Below are 26,185 nucleotides of genomic sequence, written 5' to 3' on the forward strand. Positions count from 1 at the left end.
AGTTGAAAAGGATTTACAAATCATTATATTCTGTTTTTATTTACCATTTACACAACATGACAACTTCATTGGTTTTCGGGTTTTGTACATGTTTTATGAATCTACATCAACTATATCACCATCTACACCAACTATATCACCATCTACATCAAATATATCACCATCTACATCAACTATATCATCATCTACATCAACTATATCATCTTCTACCTCAACTATATCACCTTCTACCTCAACTATATCATCATCTACATCAACTATATCATCTACATCATCATTTACATCAACTATATCACCATCTACCATCAACTATATCACCATTTAAATCAATTATATCACCATCCACATCAACTATATCATCATCTACATCAACTATATCACCATCTATATCAACTATATCATCTACATCAACTATATCATCATCTACATCAACTATATCACCATGTACATCAACCATATCATTATCTACATTAACTATATCACCATTTACATCAACTATATCACCATCTTCATCAACTATGTATATCATTATCTACATCAACTATATCATCATCTACATCAACTATATCATCTTCTACCTCAACTATATCACCTTCTACCTCAACTATATCATCATCTACATCAACTATATCATCATCTACATCAACTATATCGCCATTTAAATCAATTATATCACCATCTACATCAACTATATCATCATCTACATCAACTATATCACCATCTATATCAACTATAACATCTACATCAACTATATCATCATCTACATCAACTATATCATCATCTACATCAACAATATCATCATCTACATCCACTATATCATCATCTACATCAACTATATCATCATCTACATCAACAATATCATCATCGACATCAACTATATCATCATCATCTACATCAACTATATCATCATCAACAATATCATCATCTACATCCACTATATCATCACCTACATCCACTATATCATCACCTACATCGACTATATCATCATCTACATCAACTATGTCATCATCTACATCAACTATATCATCATCTACATCGACTATATCATCATCTACATCAACTATATCATCATCTACATCAACTATATCATCATCTACATCGACTATATCATCATCTACATCAACTATATCATTTATATCAACTATATCATCATCTACATCAACTATATCATCATCTACATCCACTATATCATCACCTACATCCACTATATCATCATCTACATCAACTATATCATCATCTACATCCACTATATCATTACCTACATCAACTTTATCGTCACCTACATCAACTATATTGTCATCTACATCAACTATATCATCACCTACACCTACTATATCATCATCTACATCAACTATATCATCATCTACATCAACTATATCATCTTCTACCTCAACTATATCACCTTCTACCTCAACTATATCATCATCTACATCAACTATATCATCTACATCATCATTTACATCAACTATATCACCATCTACCATCAACTATATCACCATTTAAATCAATTATATCACCATCCACATCAACTATATCATCATCTACATCAACTATATCACCATCTATATCAACTATATCATCTACATCAACTATATCATCATCTACATCAACTATATCACCATGTACATCAACCATATCATTATCTACATTAACTATATCACCATTTACATCAACTATATCACCATCTTCATCAACTATGTATATCATTATCTACATCAACTATATCATCATCTACATCAACTATATCATCTTCTACCTCAACTATATCACCTTCTACCTCAACTATATCATCATCTACATCAACTATATCATCATCTACATCAACTATATCGCCATTTAAATCAATTATATCACCATCTACATCAACTATATCATCTACATCAACCATATCATCATCTACATCAACTATATCACCATCTATATCAACTATAACATATACATCAACTATATCATAATCTACATCAACTATATCATCATCTACATCAACTGTATCATCATCTACATTAACTATATCACCATTTACATCAACTATATCACCATCTTCATCAACTACGTATATCATCATCTACATCAACAATATCATCATCTACATCAACTATATCATCTTCTACCTCAACTATATCACCTTCTACCTCAACTATATCATCATCTACATCAACTATATAATCATCTACATCAACTATATCGCCATTTAAATAAATTATATCACCATCTACATCAACTATATTATCTACATCAACCATATCATCATCTACATCAACTATATCACCATCTATATCAACTATAACATCTACATCAACTATATCATCATCTACATCAACTATATCACCATCTACATCAACTATATCATCATCTACATTAACTATATCATCATCTACATCAACTATATCATCATCTACATCAACAATATCATCATCTACATCCACTATATCATCATCTACATCAACTATATCATCACCTACATCCACTATATCATCATCGACATCAACTATATCATCATCTACATCAACTATATCATCACCTACATCCACTATATCATCATCTACATCAACTATATCATCATCATCTACATCAACTATATCATCATCTACATCAACAATATCATCATCTACATCCACTATATCATCATCTACATCCACTATATCATCACCTACATCCACTATATCATCACCTACATCCACTATATCATCATCTACATCAACTATATCATCATCTACATCAACTATATCATCATCTACATCGACTATATCATCATCTACATCAACTATATCATCATCTACATCAACTATATCATCATCTACATCGATTATATCATCATCTACATCAACTATATCATCATCTACATCAACAATATCATCATCTACATCAACTATATCATCATCTACATCAACTATATCATCATCTACATCAAGTATATCATTTATATCAACTATATCATCATCTTCATCAACTATATCATCATCTACATCAACTATATCATCACCTACATCAACTATATCATCATCTACATTAACTATATCATCTACATCAACTACATCATAATCTACATCAACTATATCATCATCTACATCAACAATATCATCATCTACATCAACTATATCATCATCTACATCAACTATATCATCATCTACATCAACTATATCATTTATATCAACTATATCATCATCTTCATCAACTATATCATCATCTACATCAACTATATCATCATCTACATCAACTATATCATCATCTACATCAACAATATCATCATCTACATCAACTATATCATCATCTACATCAACTATATCATAATATACATCAACTATATCATTTATATCAACAATATCATCATCTACATCAACTATATCATCATCTACATCAACTATATCATCATCTACATCAACTATATCATTTATATCAACTATATCATCATCTACATCCACTATATCATCATCTACATCAACTATATCATCATCTACATCAACTATATCATCATCTACATCGACTATATCATCATCTACATCAACTATATCATCATCTACATCCACTATATCATCATCTACATCAACTATATCATCATCTACATCGACTATATCATCATCTACATCAACTATATCATCATCTACATCAACTATATCATCATCTACATCAACTATATCATCTACATCAACTATATCATCATCTACATCAACAATATCATCACCTACATCAACAATATCATCATCTACATCAACTATATCATCATCTACATCAACAATATCATCATCTACATCAACTATATCATCATCTACATCAACAATATCATCATCTACATCAACAATATCATCATCTACATCAACTATATCATCATCTACATCAACAATATCATCATCTACATCAACTATATCATTTATATCAACTATATCATCATCTACATCAACTATATCATCTACATCAACTATATCATCACCTACATCCACTATATCATCATCTACATCAACTATATCATCATCTACATCCACTATATCATCACCTACATCAACTATATCATCATCTACATCAACTATATCATCATCTACATCCACTATATCATCATCTACATCCACTATATCATTACCTACATCAATTTTATCGTCACCTACATCAACTATATTGTCATCTACATCAACTATATCATCACCTGCACCTACTATATCATCATCTACATCAACTATATTTCCTGTGAGTTGTTCAAAATAAAAAATCATAAAAATCATAAAAATCAAGGTTTGTATTATAAGTCAAATCCAATTGGGGCAGAAAAGCTTTTACACGTCTTTGTACCAAAGGATATCTAAGACATTTTGTTTGCCACTAAAAGCCAAATGTTGTTCTGATTTTTCGGAAGGAAGAGGTCATCTAAGCCTGGTCCATCACATGTAATGTCACTCTTGTTTGCCAAAGTGGCTTCATTTTATCGAGTATTTGTCTCACTTTGATGCACTCAAAACAACACAAACCCAATTTTCCCTTCGTCCCGAAGGATTTCTTGCATTTGACTCAGTGGAGTCAGCGTCTTTTCCTTACCGACATCCACAACGGATGAATAACGCCTTTGCCAATAATCAGGGGCGGGGAGGGGGGGGGAGAGGGGGGGGAGGGGGGGGGGGGGTCGTTATTAAGCCAATTGGATTGACTGCATCATTGTATTAATTGGGCGTGTTGAAAAGACTACCTCTTGAAGCTCATGGAGAGAATGCCAAGAGTGTGCAAAGCAGTAATCAGAGCAAACGGTGGCTATTTTGAAGAAACTAGAATATAAAACATGTTTTCAGTTATTTCACCTTTTGTTAAGTACATAACTTCACATGTCATTCATAGTTTTGATGCCTTCAGTGACAATACACAATGTAAATAGTCATGAAAATAAAGAAAACTCAGAATGAGAAGGTGTGTCCAAACTTTTGGCCTGTACTGTATATACACTATATTGCCAAAAGTATTTGGCCACCTGCCTTGACTCACATATGCCATCCCATTCCTAACCCATATGGTTCAATATGATGCCGGTCCACCCTTTTGCAGCTATTACAGCTTCAACTCTTCTGGGAAAGCTGTCCACAAGGTTGCGGAGCGTGTTTATAGGAATTTTCCACCATTCTTCCAAAAGCGCATTGGTGAGGTCACACACTGATGTCTCCGTTCTAATTCATCCCAAAGGTGTTCTGTCAGGTTCAGGTCAGAACTCTGTGCAGGCCAGTCAAGTTCATCCACGCCAGACTCTGTCATCCATGTCTTTATGGACCTTGCTTTGTGCACCGCTGCACAGTCATGTTGGAAGAGGAAGGGGCTCGCTCCAAACCGTTCCCACAAGGTATGGGAGCATGGAATTGTCCAAAATGTTTTGGTATCCTGGAGCATTCAAAGTTCCTTTCACTGGAACTAAGGGGTCCAAGCCCAACTCCTAAAATAACAACCCCACACCATAATTCCTCCTCCACCAAAATTCCCACTGGGCACAATGCAGTCCGAAATGTGCCGTTCTTTTGGCAACCTCCAAACCCAGACTGGTCCCTCAGATTGCCAGATGGAAAAGCGTGATTCATCAGTCCAGAAAAGGCTCTAGAGTCCAGTGGCGACGTGCTTTACACCACTGCATCCCACGCTTTGCATTGGACTTGGTGATGTATAGCTTAGATGCAGCTGCTCGGCCATGGAAACCCGTTACATGATGTTCTCTGCGTACTGTACGTGGGCTAATTGGAAGGTCACATGAAGTTTGGAGCTTTGTAGCAACTGACTGTGCAGAAAGTCCTTGCACTATGCTGACCCCTCTCTGTCAGTTTACGTGGCCTACCACTTGGTGGCTGAGTTGCTGTTGTTCCCAAATTCTTCAATCTTCTTATAATAAAGTTGACTTCGGAATATTTAGAAGCGGGGAAATTTTACGACTGGATTCGTTGCACAGGTGGCATCCTATGACAGTTCCACGCTGGAAATCCCTGAAAGCGGCCTATTCTTTCACAAATGTTTGTAGAAACAGTCTCCATGCCTAAGTGCTTGATTTTATACACCTGATTCTCATCCTTTGGATGGGTGGCCCAAATACCTTTAGCAATGTAGTGCATGATAATAGTTTTTCCACTCTACAGCCCGTAAAGTACAGTATATTAAATGTCAGAAAAATTGTATGTAAATTACCAAAAAAACGTTCCGTTCTCTGAGTTCCCAGTGAACAGACGAAAGCTGTCTTTGTTGCACCAAGCCAAAGGCTTGTAAAATTCCATTGTGTACGACGGGAGGAGACGGGAGGGGTTATCTATTTTGATCCAAGACCTGCCCAAGCTCGATCCAGGACCAGTCCAAGCCCTTAGACTTAGACAAACTTTAATGATCCAAAAAGGAAATTGCTCCACACAGTAGCTCAGTTACAATGATGGAAAGTGTAAGGATGGAAAGGACACTGCAGGTATAATCAACCAGTTGATGGATTTGAGGTATGGATGGAAAGGACATTGCAGGTATAAATAGACTAAATATAGCAATGTAAAATATAACATATGTACGTAATATTTACATAATATATGTACAGTATATAATATATACTGATATATAATATTATATTATGTCTATATCATATATACAATATATAACATTTACCATGTAGAAGCCCGAGGCATCTTTTTCTTTTGTGACCGAAAACGCACCCCATTCCTTTAGAAACAGATGTTTTGTAAACAGGGAAAATCCAAATAAAAAGAGGTGGCGTACAATCTTTCGCCAGAGCGTGCTGAGACACTGTACAAAGGGTACAGTGTCCAGGCGTTTCTCCTCAAATTGAGCCAAATTGAATTCTGTCTGTTTAATTCCTTGCTTCTTGTCTCGTTTAATAAATGTCATCAGTGTTTGAACCTGACATTAAAAATAAATGATATTAAAATCGTGAATAGCTTTGATCACTGATTAAAACACACTGAGCACAGTCAAGCGAGGAAAACAGACCCACCACCATCACCTCCACCCAACACCACCGCTAACTATCCCAACTCCAAATATCCACTCCAACATACCCTCCTAGAGTAATCTCTGTACGGAGGAGCCATCTCCAAATCATCCTGGAAAACAAAAATTGGGGGAAACACGTCTCGTCAGACACAATCAACACGGGTCCTTTTTCGTTAAAGGGGAACATTATCACCAGACCTATGTAAGCGTCAAGTTGCAGAAAAAAGACCATATATTTTTTTAACCGATTTCGAACTCTAAATGGGTGAATTTTGGCGAATTAAATGAATCCGTTTTTTCAACTGTTTTCCGTACCTTGGAGACATCATGCCTCGTCGGTGTGTTGTCGGAGGGTGTAACAACACCAACAGGGACGGATTCAAGTTGCACCAGTGGCCCAAAGATGCCAAAGTGGCAAGAAATTGGACGTTTGTTCCGCACACTTTACCGACGAAAGCTATGCTACGACAGAGATGGCAAGAATGTGTGGATATCCTGCGACACTCAAAGCAGATGCATTCCCACCGATAAAGTCAAAGAAATCTGCCGCCAGACCCCCATTGAATCTGCCGGAGTGTGTGAGCAATTCAGGGACAAAGGACCTCGGTAGCACGGCAAGCAATGGCGGCAGTTTGTTCCCGCAGACGAGCGAGCTAAACCCCCTCGATGTCTTGGCTCACACCGTCCCTTATGCTATCGACCCTAGCTTCCCTGGCCTGCTGACATCAACTCCAAAACTGGACAGATCAGCTTTCAGGAAAAGAGAGCGGATGAGGGTATGTCTACAGAATATATTAATTGATGAAAATTGGGCTGTCTGCACTCTCAAAGTGCACGTTGTTGCCAAATGTATTTCATATGCTGTAAACCTAGTTCATAGTTGTTAGTTTCCTTTAATGCCAAACAAACACATACCAATCGTTGGTTAGAAGGCGATCGCCAAATTCGTCCTCGCTTTCTCCCGTGTCGCTGGCTGTCGTGTCGTTTTCGTCGGTTTCGCTTGCATACGGTTCAAACCGATATGGCTCAATAGCTTCAGTTTCTTCTTCAATTTCGTTTTCGCTACCTGCCTCCACACTACAACCATCCGTTTCAATACATGCGTAATCTGTTGAATCGCTTAAGCCGCTGAAATCCGAGTCTGAATCCGAGCTAATGTCGCTATAGCTTGCTGTTCTATCCGCCATGTTTGTTTGTGTTGGCATCACTATGTGACGTCACAGGAAAATGGACGGGTGTTTATAACGATGGTTAAAATCAGGCACTTTGAAGCTTTTTTTTAGGGGTATTGCGTGATGGGTAAAATTTTGAAAAAAACTTCGAAAAATAAAATAAGCCACTGGGAACTGATTTTTAATGGGTTTTAACCATTCTGAAATTGTAATAATGTTCCCCTTTAAGGCGGCAAAAAAAAAAAAAAAAAAAAAATTAAAGCTGCAAGCAGCGATGGACGGTACCGACTTTGAGGGCTCATAAAATCCAAACCGGAGCAGTAATTAAAACTCTTTCATCAACTTTTAATCAGAAGGGTTCAATCTCTCTCCTGTGCTAATTTGAAGCCGACACGACAAACGCGCTCAGAGGAGATAATGTTTGAAAAAAGGTGAACAGTTTTTACAAAACTTTTGTTTTGAAGGGGTAATTGCAAACTTCTTGTTGATTTTTGAGGGGGGTTGTCAATATATGAAATGTAGGTCTAAGTGAGACCTACATAGAGGGTTTTGTTTCATGTCTCTAAGACATTCCTACTGGAAGTTACAGGCAGTTTTGTATGAGTTTTCTTCCGAGGAGCAGTTGTGTCTGTGTTTTCTTCCTAGGGGGCGCTAGAGCGCAATTTTGAGTTTTGGGGTTGGGTTTTTTATTGGATCGCAACTTTTGCCAGTCCTGATGTGTTTGTCCAGTTTGGTGAGTTTTGAAGTATGTTAAGGGGGTCAAATTACAGCTCAAAGAGGCAAAAGTGACTGTTTTTAGTAAACTTTTGTTTTGTTGATTTTTGCTGAAGGATGTCAATGTATGAAATCTAGGTCTAAGTCAGACCTACATAGAGGTTTTTGTTTCATGTCTCTACGACATTCCTACCGGAAGTTACAAGCAGTTTTGTCCGTGTTTTTTCCTAGGGGGCGCTAAAGCGCAATTTTGAGTTTTGGGGTTTGGTTTTTTCATTAGATGTCAATTTTCGCCAGTCCTGATGTGTGTGTCAAATATGGTGAGTTTTGAAGCATGTTAAGGGGGTCAAATTACAGCTCAAAGAGGCGGTGGAATAATAATAATAATAAAACGCACGAAATACAATAGGGTCCTCTGTCCCAAAGGGACATTGCGGTCCCTAAAAATTAAAGCTGCAAGCAGCGATGGACGGGACCGACTCTGAGGGCTCATAAAATCCAAACCGGAGCAGTAATTAAAACTCTTTCATCAACTTTTAATCAGAAGGGTTCAATCTCTCTCCTGTGCTAATTTGAAGCCGACACGACAAACGCGCTCAGAGGAGATAATGTTTGGAAAAAAAAGTGACTGTTTTTACTCAACTTTTGTTTTGAAGGGGGAATTGCAAACTTCCTGTTGATTTTTGATGGGGGTTGTCAGTGTATGAAATCTAGGTCTAAGTGAGACCTACATAGAGGTTTTTGTTTCATGTCTCTACGACAGGGGTGCTCATTACGTCGATCGCGAGCTACCGGTCGATCTTGGAGGGTGTGTCAGTCGATCACCAGCCAGGCATTAAAAAAATAGTCCTAAAAATGAGCGATCATAAATCTTCACTATGACGTCACTTTCGTCACTTGATTGACATTCACGGCACCCGAGGGTCTTCTGAGATGACGCTGCCTGCTGCCAGCTCATTAAAATTACCGACTGGAAGGCGAGAAACACTTTATTTCAACAGACTCTGGCGCCGTACCTGTCGTCAAAACTCCAAAGACCGACTGCACAGTTGCACAGTTGCGCTAACAAAATAAGAGTCTCAGAAAGCTGGCGTGCACAAGCTAGCAAGCTACGGAGTTTGCCGACAATGTATTTCTTGTAAAGTGTATACAAAGGAGTACGGAAGCTGGACAAATAAGATGCCAAAAACCAACCACTTTCATGTGGTATTGGACAGAAAGGAGGACTTTTTTTCTCCTCCATTCGAAAATGCGGACCTTATCAGCACCACTGTCTGATTCCTATCAATGCAAGTCATCAGAATCAGGTAATACACCAACTTATATTATTGTCTTCATTAAAGAAAGGAATCTATATGTGTTAAACATGCTTGTATTATCTTTAAACACCTTTAACTTATTAACAATATTAACTATGTGTTAAACATGCTTGTATTATCTTTAAACACCTTTAACTTGTTAACAATATTAACTATATGTGTTAAACATTCTTGTATTATCATTAAACACCTTCAGTTTTTTAACAATATTAACTATGTGTTAAACATGCTTGTATTATCATTAAACACCTTTAACTTGTTAACAATATTAACTATATGTATTAAACATGCTTGTATTATCATTAAACACCTTTAATGTATTAACAATATTAACTATATGTGTTAAACATGCTTGCATTATCATTAAACACCTTTAACTTGTTAACAAAAACATATATTTCATAAATAAGTAAATGTAAATTATACATATGCATACCTGCCAACTTTTGAAATCAGAAAAACCTAGTAGCCAGGGTCCAGGGGCCGCAGGCCCCGGTAGGTCCAGGACAAAGTCCTGGTGGGGGGTTCAGGCTTCGCCCCCCGACGCAAAATGATTATTAGCATTCAGACAGGTTAAAATGTTGCTAAAACCATCACTTTACTATCAGTCACAGTGACTTTTCAAAACAAAAATATTACAGCAAAAATCATATGGGTTGATTGACATGTTTATTCTGTAAGCTAACTTCAATAGTTTGAAATTATTTTGACAGTTAATGCCAGTTATCCTGTCAACCTTTCACAAGACTTCAATTTGTTAATTGAAAGTATAAACAGTATAAACACTTTTTACAGTAAACAAATGGTAAAACAGTACTAAACAATTCCATTAAAAAAAAATTTGGTGTCATTATTAACTTTCTGTCCAAGCTTGTATAATCTACTGCCTTGTTCAATTGTAAAAAATATTCTGTGCCTAAAATTCACATTTCTATCACAATTATCATACTGTAAACATGGTAAGCTAACTTCATTAAAATTAATAGTCCTGTCAATAGCATGGAATTACAATTCAAATGTGTTTTCTTGTAAGCCTTTCAAAAGAATTCAAAATATGAAAAATTAATGAAAATTAATTTAAGCCATCAGACACTTGAAAAGTGGCACATCACATCTCTAATGTAATCATTTTAACTTTTCAACAGAAATAGCACTGCAAAAATATTAAGGACATACTTCTGTATTTTGGTAGTTATGCTGTCAACATTTAACAAGATTTCTTCAACTTGGACTTGAAAGCATAAATAGTATAAACACTTTTAACAGTATAACAGTACTAAACAATTCCAATAGATAACATTGGTGTCATTACCTTTTTGTGGCTAAACTCCGAAAAACGTTGAAAGTTTTCCACTTGTATCGCTAGCAACGGCATTAGACTTGTGTTCTTTTGTCCCAACGTGGTCTTTTACATCGCTAATTCCTCCGTGTCCGATCGAAAAATCTTGTCTGCACAAGGTGCAATTCGCGTAGTTTTCACCCTTTTTGGAACGGATAATTATTCCCGGATAGGCTTTTGAATATTCTTCACGGAATGACTGCAGTTTTCTTTTCGGTTTAAGACTCGTTTGCGATTTTTCTCCGGCTGATTCCATGATCGTTCGCTCGTTTGGAAACAATGGCAACAGGTGCCTCGTGCCTGGCAGCGGTGCTATAAATAGCCTCGCGCATGGCATTCGGAATGGCTCGATAGGAAGTTACGGGAAGCAGTGTCGATTGTCATTGTTGTTACGCGATTTCGTGAATAAAACTTAAAAAAAAAAAAAAAAAAGTTTAATTAATGAAAAACCGTATTTTTTATCACTGCAACCGTAACCCGGAATAGGTTGATGAAAACCGTACTAATTACGGGAAAACCGGAGTAGTTGGCAGGTATGCATATGAATGAGGTAGATCCCCACGACTTGATCAATTGAAAAGTAGCTCGCCTGCAGAAAAAGTGTGCGCACCCCTGCTCTACGACATTCCTAGAGGCAGTTTTGTCTGTGTTTTCTTCCTAGGGGGCGCAATTTTGAGTTTTGGGGTTTGGTTTTTTTATTAGATCGCAACTTTCGCCAGTCCTGATGTGTGTGTCTAATTTGTTGAGTTTTGAAGCATGTTAAGGGGGTCAAATTACAGCTCAAAGAGGCGGCGGTATAATACTAAAACGCTAGAAATTCAATAGGGTCCTCTGCCCCAAAGGGACTCGGTCCCTAAAATACATCCCAGGACGAGGTCGCCTCTCAGCTGCGATCGCACGTTCGACTCGGCACCAGGCGCTCTGCCATCATCACGGCGTTAGCAACCCAGCTCACGGTGCATCAAAGCCCCCTCGTCCCCGCACCACCACCACCACCACCCCCCCGCCCCCCGACAGCCAGGGATTCCGCCCCCGCACCACATCCCGTGTCTATAAACAAGAGTCCTGACACCGGCACAAGTTGCACTGGCACTAGTGGGAACTGGAATAAAACAACATCTTCCAGACATGCACTTAGATGGAGAATGGATTTTAAATGTTTAAAAAGAAGAAACTTACCAGTTTTGGACTCTTCTTTGCAGGTGCCACCCCTGTTGGTGTCAGAAAGAAAAGAGATGATTACCAATTAATGAAAGTGCAATCCAGTTTTTTTTTGTATAAGTGCCACAAAATGACTCCCGAAATAATGGATCGGCACCCCGGATCGCTTTCGATCTCCTTCCCCTGCTTTCTTGCCTGACTGCCGTTTAGAGGGGGTGTGTGGAAAGTGTGTGTGTGTGTGTGTGTGTGTGTGTGTGTGTGTGTGTGTGTGTGTGTGTGTAGCGCAATCTATCTGCATCACTGCCGCGGCCAGCCTCGGCTTGACTGGCGCAGCGCAGGAGCGGGGCCAGCCTGGGGGGGCTAACCCTGCACCCGCTAGACCCTGGCTATCCGACCGTGTGTGTGTGTGTGTGTGTGCGTTTGTTTGTGTGTGTGTGTGTGTGTGTGTGTGAGATAGAGTTGAAGAGGAGAGGACAGAATCCTGGAGAGCAACTAAGCTGGAGAAGAAAAGAGAGAAAGCCACACTTGTGCTCTGGATGTCCTGGCCGTGGCATTACCCATGGAGAAGGAGTCCAAGATACTGAACATTAAATTATAGGCAACCGTCAGTTCCCCTCTTACTGAGACCATCTTCCTGCGCCCGCCGAGCGCCGCGCTCCGCCGTCGAAGGCTCCGGCATCTATAGGCAGTCGCCTGCGTCTTCCTCGTCTCTCCCTTTTTCCCACTTGCCTTTTTCCTTTTTTCTCCTCCTCCTCCTCTCTCACCTCCTTGCACACGGTCCTCCCCCTCCCCTCCCCTCCTCCTCCCCTCAGCATCCTCCCACCCGCCCTCGCATTCTGGCAAGCATCCACGCAGCTGCAGACGCTTTTACCCGGCGCACAACAAAGTGCGCTTAAAAATACAACAAAAGGGCTCTTTGGCCAGTGATCAGTGACCAGAAATAACGTTTTTCGCCGACACGCCCGCGAAGAGAGGCGGAGGAGTGGAGGGGAAAGGCGGGCCGGGGGTGGAATGTGATCCCGAGACACATCACTGCGCTCCCCCCCCCCGCCCCCTGGCTGCACATTTGTGAGGAGTTATGGAAATGAGAGACAGGTCGTCTGTGCCAAAAACCGAACCATTAGTGTGCTGTTTGAAGAGAGTCCTATTATGGGAAATAAAATCAATAAATAAAAACAACTCATTTTTTAAACTGTTGGTACATGTTTTTGTGGATTTGGGATCTCCATGAGTCATACTTGCCAACCCTCCCGGATTTTCCGGGAGACTCCCGAAATTCAGCGCCTCTCCCGAAAACCTCCCGGGACAAATTTTCTCCCGAAAATCTCCCGAAATTCAGGTCCTCCACAATATAAAAAAGCGTACCTGCCCAATCACGTTATAACTATAGAATGATGGAGGGCGAGTTCTTGGTTTCTTATGTGGGTTTATTGTTAGGCAGTTTCATTAACGTCCTCCCAGCGTGGCAACAACACACAACAACTGCAGTCACTTTTTTGTCTACCGTAAAGCAGTTCGTCTGCCGTAAACAGCAATGTTGTGACACTCTTAAACAGGACAATACTGCCATCTAGTGCATTTGATGAAAGCACTTTTGTGCGTGCCACACAGCAATGCATCATCAGAGAGGGTGTTCAGCATGGTTCGAAAAATAGTGACAGAGAATAGAACAAGGATGGACAATTCAACCCTTAACTCAACAATGAGTAGATGAGTGTTATGTGTGTGTATATGTGTAAATAAAGGAACACTGAAATTCAAGTATTTATTTTATATATATATATATATATATATATATATATATATATGTATATAAATAATAAAATATATATATATATATATATATATAAAATATATATATATATATATATAAAATATATTATATATATATATATATATATATATATATATATATATATATATATATATATATATATATATATATATATATATAGCTAGAATTCACTGAACGTCAAGTATTTCTTATATATATATATGTATATATATATATATGAAATACTTGACTTGGTGAATTCTAGCTGTAAATATACTCCTCCCCTTTTAGCCACGCCCCCGACCACGCCCCCGTCCCACCCCGACCACGCCCACCCCCACCTCCCGAAATCGGAGGTCTCAAGGTTGGCAAGTATGCCATGAGTCCCGGGAAATGTGAACTCAAACCATGGAGGCACGGGGAAGGGAACCGTAAAGAGGATTTGAAAAATACCTAGGTCAAAAATTGGTGGTTCAAGAAGAGGTTTGAAATCATGTGCACCATTACTGTATTTTTCGGACTATAAGGCGCACTTAAAATCTCTTTCATGTTCTCAAAATCGACAGTGCGCCTTGTGACCCGGTGTGCCTAATGTACGGAATAATTTTGGTTGTGCTTACCGACCTCGAAGCTATGTTGTTTGGTACATGCCGAAATGATAAGTGTGGCCAGTAGATGGCAGTCACACATAAGAGATACGTGTAGACTACAAAAATTGGTGGTTCAAGAAGAGGTTTGAAATCATGAGCACCATTACCGTATTTTTCGAACTATAAGGCGCACTTAAAATCTCTTTCATGTTCTCAAAAATCGACAGTGCGCCTTGTGACCCGGTGCGCCTAATGTACGGAATCATTCTGGTTGTGCTTACCGACCTCGAAGCTATGTTGTTTGGTACATGGCGAAATGATAAGTGTGGCCAGTAGATGGCAGTCACACATAAGAGATACGTGTAGACTGCAAAAATTGGTGGTTCAAGAAGAGGTTTGAAATCATGTGCACCATTACCGTATTTTCCGGACTATAAGGTGCACATAAAATCCTTTCATGTTCTCAAAACTCTACAGTGCGCCTTATAACCCGGTGCGCCTAATGTACGGAATCATTTTGGTTGTGCTTACCGACCACGAAGCTATGTTGTTTGGTACATGGCGAAATGATAAGTGTGACCAGTAGATGGCAGTCACACATAAGAGATACGTGTAGACTGCAAAAATTGGTGGTTCAAGAAGAGGTTTGAAATCATGTGCACCATTACCGTATTTTCCGGACTATAAGGTGCACATAAAATCCTTTCATGTTCTCAAAACTCGACAGTGCGCCTTGTAACCCGGTGCGCCTAATGTACGGAATCATTTTGGTTGTGCTTACCGACCTCGAAGCTATTTTGTGTGGTACATCGCGAAATGATAAGTGTGACCAGTGGACGGCAGTCATAGTAGGAATTAGCGGGGGGGGTGTATATTGTAGCATCCTGGAAGAGTTAGTGCTGCAAGGGGTTCTGGGTATTTGTTCTGTTGTGTTTACGTTGTGTTACGGTGCGGATGTTCCCCCGAAATGTGTTTGTCATTCTTGTTTGGTGTGGGTTCACAGCGTGGCGCATATTTGTAACAGTGTTAAAGTTGTTTATACGGCCACCCTCAGTGTGACCTGTATGGCTGTTGACCAAGTATGACTTGCATTCACTTGTGTGTGTGTGAAAAGCCGTAGATATTATGTGACTGGGCCGGCACGCAAAGGCAGTGCCTTTAAGGTTTATTGGCGCTCTGTACTTCTCCCTACGTCGTTTTAAAAAGTCATGAATTTAACTTTTTGCAACAGATACTGATAATTTTGAAACCGATACCGATAATTTCCGATATTACATTTTAAAGCATTTATGGGCCGATAATATCGGACTGACGATATTCTCGGACATCCCTAATATGACCCCTTTAAAAAGATTAAACCCATAAACACCCATATTATTTATCACTCAGACATCTGCGTTCATTCAAAACTGAAAATCTCTCCTCCTCCTTTCTTCTCTTCCCATCACTCTGCTCACTTTTGCTCAGTCAATATTCCTTTCATCATGGTGTTAGTGTGTATAGCCCTGGCCGCATCGACTGTATATGTAGATCACTCCGGAGGCTTCCGCCCTCAGCCAGGCTGGCCTTGGATTATGCCTCATCATCCCACTGTGGGTGATCTGTTGCAAGCTGTCAATCAATGCTCCTGATGGGCCCACCGGGCCTTCAGCGAGCAACATTCCGGCTGATTCAGGTCCTTTGGATATTTCGGGGGGAAAAAAAAAATCAACTATACATATATTTTCTTTAACGACTGAGCTTGACCGCGGAATTATAAATGAGTTGAATACAATCAAAAGGGAGAAGAGCGATTGGTTCTTTTCACTTTAGTCTCCAAAAGTGTCCAAAAAAAACGATAATGTTGTTAGTCGCTTTTTTGAAAAGGACTAAGGTCTAAATATTGGCTAAATATAGTCACAACTCAGGTTGCAAAATTTCGGGAACTTTCCATTATACAAACCCTGTTTCCATATGAGTTGAGAAATTGTGCTAGATGTAAATATAAACGGAATACAATGATTTGCAAATCATTTTCAACCCATATTCAGTTGAATATGCTACAAAGACAACATATTTGATGTTCAAACTCATAAACTTTATTTTTTTTTTGGCAAATAATAATTACCGTATTTTCCGCACTATAAGGCGCACCTAAAAACCACAAATTTTCTCAAAAGCTGACAGTGCGCCTTATAACCCGGTGCGCTTTATATATGGATAAATATTAAGATTCATTTTCATAAAGTTTCGGTCTCGCAACTTCGGTAAACAGCCGCCATCTTTTTTCCCGGTAGAACAGGAAGCGCTTCTTCTTCTACGCAAGCAACCGCCAAGGTAAGCACCCGCCCCCATAGAACAGGAAGCGCTTCTTCTTCTACTGTAAGCAACCACCTGCCCGCGTAGAAGAAGAAAAAGCGCGCGGATATCACCGTACGTTTCATTTCCTTTGTGTGTTTACATCTGTAAAGACCACAAAATGGCTCCTACTAAGCGACAGGTATCCGGTTCATGAAAAGACGCAATCTCTCCATCCGCACACGGATTACTATTTCACAGCAACTGATATTCCTGTGAACCGCACTGTGGATGCAACGGGAGCACGTACGGTGAATATTCGCACCACAGGGAATGAGAAGTCATCCTTCACTGTGGTTCTAGCTTGCCATGCTAATGGCCAGAAACTTCCACCCATGGTGATATTCAAAAGGAAGACCTTGCCAAAAGAGACCTTTCCAGCCGGCGTCATCATAAAAGCTAACTCGAAGGGATGGATGAAGAAAAGATGAGCGAGTGGTTAAGGTAAGTTTACGCGAAGAGGCCGGGTGGCTTTTTTCACGCAGCTCTGTCCACGTATGTTTGTGATTGCACATTTGCGTACATTTTGGGAGTGAACAGAGTTGTTAGAACGCTGGTTTTTAATATATTATTAAAGTTTGACTGACCTATCTGACTGTTTTTTTGACATTCCTTTAGCGCAGTTAGATGCGGCTTACAACACGGGGCGGCTTATAGGTGGACAAAGTTTTGAAATATGCCGTTCATTGAAGGCGCGGCTTATAACCCAGGGCGCCTTATGGTGCGGAAAATACGGTAACTTACAATTTCATGGCTGCAACACGTGACAAAGTAGTTGGGAAAGGGCATGTTCACCACTGTGTTACATCACCTTTTCTTTTAACAACACTCAATAAACGATTGGGAACTGAGGAAACTAATTGTTGAAGCTTTGAAAGTGGAATTCTTTCCCATTCTTGTTTTATGTAGAGCTTCAGTCGTTCAACAGTCCCGGGGTCTCCGCTGTCGTATTTTACGCTTCATAATGCGCCACACATTTTCGATGGGAGACAGGTCTGGACTGCAGGCGGGACCAGGAAAGTGCCCGCACTCTTTTTTTTACAAAGCCACGCTGTTGTAACATGATTTGCAAATCATTTTCAACCCATATTCAGTTGAATATGCTACAAAGACAACATATTTGATGTTCAAACTGATAAACTTTTTTTTTTTTTTTTGCAAATAATCATTAACTTTAGAATTTGATGCCAGCAACACGTGACAACAAAGTTGAGAAAGGTGGCAAAAAAGACTGATAAAGTTGAGCAATTCTAATTGGGAACAGTTGGGTGTCATGATTGGGTATAAAAACAGCTTCCCAAAAAATGCTCAGTCTTTCACAAGAAAGGATGGGGCGAGGTACACCCCTTTTGTCCACAACTGCGTGAGCAAATAGTCAAACAGTTTAAGAACAAAGTTTCTCAAAGTGCAATTGCAAGAAATTTAGGGATTTTAACATCTACGGTCCATAATATCATCAAAAGGTTCAGAGAATCTGGAGAAATCACGCCGGAAACCAACACTGAATGACCGTGACCTTCGATCCCTCAGACGGCACTGTATCAAAAACCGACATCAATCTCTAAAGGATATCACCACATGGGCTCAGGAACACTTCAGAAACCCACTGTCACTAAATACAGTTGGTCGCTACATCTGTAAGTGCAAGTTAAAGCTCCACTATGCAAAGCGAAAGCCATTTATCAACAACACCCAGAAACGCCGCCGGCTTCTCTGGGCCCGAGATAATCTAAGATGGACTCATGCAAAGTGGAAAAGTGTTCTGTGGTCTGACGAGTCCACATTTCAAATTGTTTTTGGAAATATTCGACATCGTGTCATCCGGACCAAAGGGGAAGCGAACCATCCAGACTGTTATCGACGCAAAGTTCAAAAGCCAGCATCTGTGATGGTATGGGGGTGCATTAGTGCCCAAGGCATGGGTAACTTACACATCTGTGAAGGCACCATTAATGCTGAAAGGTACATACAGGTTTTGGAACAACATATGCTGCCATCTAAGCGCCGTCTATTTCAGCAAGACAATGCCAAGCCACGTGTTACAACAGCGTGGCTTCGTAAAAAAAGAGTGCGGGTACTTTCCTGGCCCGCCTGCAGTCCAGACCTGTCTCCCATCGAAAATGTGTGGCGCATTATGAAGCGTAAAATACGACAGCGGAGACCCCCGGACTGTTGAACGACTGAAGCTCTACATAAAACAAGAACGGGAAAGAATTCCACTTTCAAAGCTTCAACAATTAGTTTCCTCAGTTCCCAATCGTTTATTGAGTGTTGTTAAAACTACTTTGTCACGTGTTGCAGCCATGAAATTCTAAGTTAATTATTACTTGCAAAAAAAAAATAAAGTTTATGAGTTTGTATCAAATATGTTGTCTTTGTAGTGCATTCAATTGAATATGGGTTGAAAAGGATTTGCAAATCATTGTATTCCGTTTATATTTACATCTAACACAATTTCCCAACTCATATGGAAACGGGGTTTGTAACAATATCATACCTGCCAACTTTTGAAATCAGAAAAACCTAGTAGCCAGGGTCCAAGGGCCGCAGGCCCCGGTAGGTCCAGGACAAAGTCCTGGTGGAGGGTTCAGGGCTTCGCCCCCCGACGCAAAATGATTATTAGCATTCAGACAGGTTAAAATGTTGCTAAAACCATCACTTTTCTATCAGTCACAGTGACTTTTCAAAACAAAAATATTACAGCAAAAATCATATGGGTTGATTGACATGTTTATTCTGTAAGCTAACTTCAATAGTTTGAAATTATTTTGACAGTTAATGCCAGTTATCCTGTCAACCTTTCACAAGACTTCAATTTGTTAATTGAAAGTATAAACAGTATAAACACTTTTTAGAGTAAACAAATGGTAAAACAGTACTAAACAATTCCATTAAAAAAAAATTGGTGTCATTATTAACTTTCTGTCCAAGCTTGTATAATCTACTGCCTTGTTCAATTGTAAAAAATATTCTGTGCCTAAAATTCACATTTCTATCACAATTATCATACTGTAAACATGGTAAGCTAACTTCATTAAAATTAATAGTCCTGTCAATAGCATGGAATTACAATTCAAATGTAGTTTTTTTGTAAGCCTTTCAAAAGAATTCAAAATATGAAAAATTAATGAAAATTAATTTAAGCCATCAGACACTTGAAAAGTGGCACATCACATCTCTAATGTAATCATTTGAACTTTTCAACAGAAATAGCACTGCAAAAATATTAAGGACATACTTCTGTATTTTGGTAGTTATGCTGTCAACATTTAACAAGATTTCTTCAACTTGGACTTGAAAGCATAAATAGTATAAACACTTTTAACAGTATGTCGTGCTGTGAAATACAGCCGACAGGATTGCGCACCAAACACGAAGCAAGGCCAAAGCGCATATGCATGGTGCAGGAGAACAAAGGACTTCTTTCATTTAAGGTTTGTGATAAACCATCAAACTCATTCGTTAAAAGGACTCTATAGTAATATAAAGCAAATTTTTCTGGACATTATCATGCAAGAAAAGTTTATTTTTGGGACCGCGATCACCGCGTAATGATTTTTAAAGGTTGCATTACAAACATTTAACTGTCCCATGTGATCAGCCAGTGCGATTGGAAGTCCATGCTCAATTATTGCCTCCGTAAATAAAACTTCGGCATTTATCACATCCAAAGAATCTGTTTGGGCGACGAAAAACGTTGAAAGTTTTCCACTTGTATCGCTAGCAACGGCATTAGACTTGTGTTTTTTTGTCCCAACGTGGTCTTTTACATCGCTAATTCCTCCGTGTCCGATCGAAAAATCTTGTCTGCACAAGGTGCAATTCACGTAGTTTTCACCCTTTTTTTTTTTTTAATTAATGAAAAACCGTATTTTTTATCACTGCAACCGTAACCCGGAATAGGTTGATGAAAACCGTACGAATTACGGGAAAACCGGAGTAGTTGGCAGGTATGCAATATGACTCATATTTGGTTCATTTTCACGTCACGACATGTAAATGGAGTGTGGTTGGCGGTTTCTGGATGTTTTTAGAGGGTGTAATGGGCACAATAGAGGAGCCTCGATCTGTTGACTCGAGGGTCAGTACGCAAGTTACGTGCCTGGAGAGTATAAACCAGGCTTCAGAAAGAACCAGAAAGCCTGGACGTCCTCCATTGTTGCCAAGTTGTTGATATGCTGCACGTACCTTTGCTGTGGAATTTAGGCCGAAATCCAAATGCTTCCCGAACTCTCAGTAAAATATTGTTTTGCCTGCGACATCTCAATGCACCATTAGAGTGAATAATGGACTATTCAAAATAAAGCACCTTCAGGCACCACATCGAAGATCTCATTGTTATGATTAATGACAGATATTGGCTCCTAATGAATTTCTCTGAAGCTGAATCATAAAGTCGCAGGCAAATCTCTCAAGCTTTATAACAGCCCGGTTAAATGTAGCATTTCAGTGCGGTGAGAAAGGATACAGTTTGCAAAGATAAATATAATTGTTTAAAAATGGTTCAAAGGGCAGCATTCTGAATAAACAATTATTGTTTTCTTGATCTGATTAAAAAGGCGCCGCTTAATTGAGGCCAAACCGGCAGGGCAGCACAAACTAATTGGAGGCCGTTAATAAGCCGATTAGGGTGTCGGCCCCACCCGCACGTATTGGTCAAATTTGGCTTAAAGCAACGGTCTCCAACAGTCCATCTGTCGCCATGGCGATGAGTGCCTGGTTACCGTGGGGACGTGACAGAAGGTCTCCCGGCAACAGTTGCTCTTCACCGCTGTACAGTAGAGGAATGAAAGACCGGCTGCTGCACGTCCTAATTTAGCTTTTATGTCGAAAAAATACGCCCCCAAAATGTGTAAATGGTAAATAAAAACAGAATACAATGATTTGCAAATCCTTTTCAACTTATATTCAATTGAATAGACTGCAAATATAACATATTTAATGTTCGAACTGGGAAAACTTTTGTTATTTTTTGCAAATATTAGCTCATTTGGAATTTGATGCCTGCGACATGGTTCGAAAAAGCTGGCACGAGTGGCAAAAAAGACTGAGAAAGTTGAGGGACGCTCATCAAACACTTATTTGGAACATCCCACAGGTGAACAGGCTAATTGGGAACAGGTGGGCGCCATGATTGGGTATAAAAGCAGCTTCCATGAAATGCTCAGTCATTCACAAACAAGGACAAGGCGAGGGTCGCCACTTTGTGAACAAATGCGTGAGCAAATTGTTCAAGAACAACATTTCTCAACCAGCTATTGCAAGGAATGTAGGGATTTCACTATTTACGGTCCGTAATACCATCAAAAGGTTCAGAGAATCTGGAGAAATCACCAACATTGAAAACCAACATTGAATGCAGGTGACCTTGGATCCCTCAGCATCAAAAACCCGACATAAGTGTGTAAAGGATATCACCACATGGGCTCAGGAACACTTCAGAAAACCACTGTCAGTAATTACGGTTGGTCGCTACATCTGAAAGTGCAAGTTAAAACTCTACTATGCAAAGCCAAAGCCATTTATCAACAACACCCAGAAACGCCGCCAGCTTCACTGAGCCCCGAGCTCATCTAAAATGGACTGATGTTAAGTGGAAAAGTGTTCTGACGAGTCCACATTTCCAAATTGCTTTTGGAAACTGTGGAGGTTGTGTCCTCTGGAACAAAGAGGAAAATAACCATCCAGATTGTTCTAGGCGCAAAGTGTAAAATCCAGCATGTGTGATGGTATGGGGGTGTATTAGTGCCCAAGACATGGGTAACTTACACATCTGTGAAGGCACCGTTAATGCTGAAAGGTACATACAGGTTTTTGGAGCATCCAAGCAACGTTATCATGGACGCCCCTGCTTATTTCAGCAAGACAATGCCAAGCCACGTGTTACAACAGCGTGGCTTCGTAGTAAAAGAGTGCGGGTACTAGACTGGCCTGCCTGTAGTCCAGACCTGTCTCCCATTGAAGATATGTGGCGTATTATGACGCCTAAAATACCACAACGGAGACCCCCGGACTGTTGAACAACTTAAGCTGTACATCAAGCAAGAATGGGAAAGAATTCCACCTGAAAAGCTTCAAAAAAAATTGGTCTCCTCAGTTCCCAAACGTTTACTTTTCCACTTTGCATCAGTCCATCTTAGATGAGATCGGGCCCAGCGAAGCTGGCGGCATTTCTGGGTGTTGTTGATGAATGGCTTTTGCTCTTGCATAGTAGAGTTTTAACTTGCACTTACAGATGTAGCGACCAACTGTAGTTACTGCCAGTGGTTCCTGAGCCCATGTGGTGATATCCTTTACACACTGATGCCGGGTTTTAATGCAGTACTGCCTGAGGCATCAATGGTGGTTTTCGGCCTTACGTGCAGTGATTTCTCCAGATTCTCTTAACCTTTTGATGATATTACGGACCGTAGATGGTGAAAACCCTAAATTCCTTGCAATAGCTCGTTGAGAAATGTTGTTCTTAAACAATTTGCTCAGGCATTTGTTGACAAAGTGGTGACCCTCGCCCCGTCCTTGTTTGTGAATGACTGAGCATTTCATGGAAGCTGCTTCTATACCCAATCATGGCACCCACCTGTTCCCAATTAGCCTGTTCACCTGTGGGATGTTCCAAATAAGTGTTTGATGAGCATTCCTCAACTTTCTCAATCTTTTTTGCCACTTGTGCCAGCTTTTTTTTTTTTAAACACGTGTCTCCTCAGTTCCCAAACGTTTACTGAGTGTTGTTAAAAGGAAAGGCCATGTAACACAGTGGTAAAAATGCCCCTGTGACAACTTTTTTGCAATGTGTTCCTACCATTAAATTAAATTGCAGTCTATTCAATTGAATATAAGTTGAAAAGGATTTGCCAATCATTGTATTCTGGTTTTATTTACCATTTACACAACGTGACAACTTCACTGCTTTTGGGGTTTGTACATTAGAGAATTTTTTTTTATTTGAAGAACAATTACTCAAGAGACTTAAAAACTGCTAAATTCCAGGCGGTGTTGTAAAACTTTTTGTATTGTACGTTTTTTTTAAGGAGTGAATTCCCCTCCTCCGACAAACGCACACACGGCCTTGCCCGGGAGACCCTGGTTGGAGATTAGAAGAAGAGCATCGTCATGGCAACACAAGATGTACGACTGGCCCAGCAGCTGTGGAGGTGTGAGGACAGAGGAAGACTCACCTTGCCCCCCCCCCCCCCCCGTGCAATAAGCAGTGATTCACCAGCTCAAGCCTCCAGCATCCAGAAATGAGCAGAGGTGAACTGCGAGCATGGAGTGGGCAGGCGGCTCCCCCACTGCTGACTTTTTTTTTTTTTTTCCGAAGCGCAACGCTATTGGTTATGGTGCCACTGGAAGGTGCAGTCAGCAGAATTTTTAATGCAAAGTGGGCAAGAACTGCCCGTACAGTGAATTGATTTCCTGCTCTGGTCTGCGCTGAGACTCATCGTCAACATTTATCTCTTCTAAGTGGATGTACAGCAGACTGTCTGCATTCCACCGCTCCTGTGACGAGGTATGCCAGGAACTACCTTGCTTTATGAGGGTTGTGTTCTCTTCAATACACACATCGACCCACATCTTTCTTTTTTTTCCAGGGCTGATACCGATACCGAATATCAGTAGTCAAGGAGACCGATAACCGATATTTGGAGCCGATATACAGTCAGTGTTGGGTTAGTTACTGAAAACCAGTAACTAGTTACTTTATTTCAAAAGTAACTCAGTTACCGTATTTTCCGCACTATAAGGCGCACCTAAAAACCACAAATTTTCTCAAAAGCTGACAGTGCGCCTTATAACCCGGTGCGCTTTATATATGGATAAATATTAAGATTCATTTTCATAAAGTTTCGGTCTCGCAACTTCGGTAAACAGCCGCCATCTTTTTTCCCGGTAGAACAGGAAGCGCTTCTTCTTCTACGCAAGCAACCGCCAAGGTAAGCACCCGCCCCCATAGAACAGGAAGCGCTTCTTCTTCTACTGTAAGCAACCACCCGCCCGCGTAAAAGAAGAAAAGCGCGCGAATATCACCGTACGTTTCATTTCCTTTGTGTGTTTACATCTGTAAAGACCACAAAATGGCTCCTACTAAGCGACCGGGATCCGGTTCATGAAAAGACGCAATCTCTCCATCCGCACACGGATTACTATTTCACAGCAACTGATATTCCTGTGAACCGCACTGTGGATACAACGGGAGCACGTACGGTGAATATTCGCACCACAGGGAATGAGAAGTCATCCTTCACTGTGGTTCTAGCTTGCCATGCTAATGGCCAGAAACTTCCACCCATGGTGATATTCAAAAGGAAGACCTTGCCAAAAGAGACCTTTCCAGCCGGCGTCATCATAAAAGCTAACTCGAAGGGATGGATGAAGAAAAGATGAGCGAGTGGTTAAGGTAAGTTTAAGTTTACGCGAAGAGGCCGGGTGGCTTTTTTCACGCAGCTCTGTCCATGTTGATATACGTATGTTTGTGATTGCACATTTGCGTACATTTTGGGAGTGAACAGAGTTGTTAGAACGCTGGTTTTTAATATATTATTAAAGTTTGACTGACCTATCTGACTGTTTTTTTGACATTCCTTTAGCGCAGTTAGATGCGGCTTACAACATGGGGCGGCTTATTGGTGGACAAAGTTTTGAAATATGCCGTTCATTGAAGGCGCGGCTTATAACCCAGGGCGTCTTATGGTGCGGAAAATACGGTACTTACACCAAAAAGTAATGGATCTTTGATCCAAGACAACTTAAATTTAACTAAAATGTTCTTTTCTTTGTGGTCGACAAAAGAAAAGTAGTGAGAATATCTCCATGTTAAGAAACTCGGCTTCGGCTCTGCC

The 26,185-nt window shown here is 39.9% G+C and overlaps 1 protein-coding gene across 6 annotated transcripts in view; it reads right to left on the reverse strand.

Moving 5' to 3' along the window:
• The window catches only part of magi1b (membrane associated guanylate kinase, WW and PDZ domain containing 1b), a 497,598-nt gene that overhangs the window by 98,046 nt on the left and 373,367 nt on the right, over positions 1–26,185 (reverse strand). For 5 of the 6 annotated variants that reach the window (XM_061932500.1, XM_061932501.1, XM_061932499.1 and 2 more), the window contains 2 exons: positions 12,666–12,697; positions 7,008–7,052 (listed from right to left, as the gene is read on the reverse strand). In XM_061932500.1, coding sequence (XP_061788484.1) covers positions 7,008–7,052; positions 12,666–12,697 — 77 coding nt within the window. The remainder of the gene's footprint in view (positions 1–7,007; positions 7,053–12,665; positions 12,698–26,185) is intronic. The other variant, XM_061932502.2, reaches the window with a different exon arrangement.

The sequence above is a fragment of the Nerophis lumbriciformis genome, linkage group LG38 (genome assembly GCF_033978685.3).
Source record: "Nerophis lumbriciformis linkage group LG38, RoL_Nlum_v2.1, whole genome shotgun sequence".
NCBI lineage: Eukaryota > Metazoa > Chordata > Actinopteri > Syngnathiformes > Syngnathidae > Nerophis > Nerophis lumbriciformis.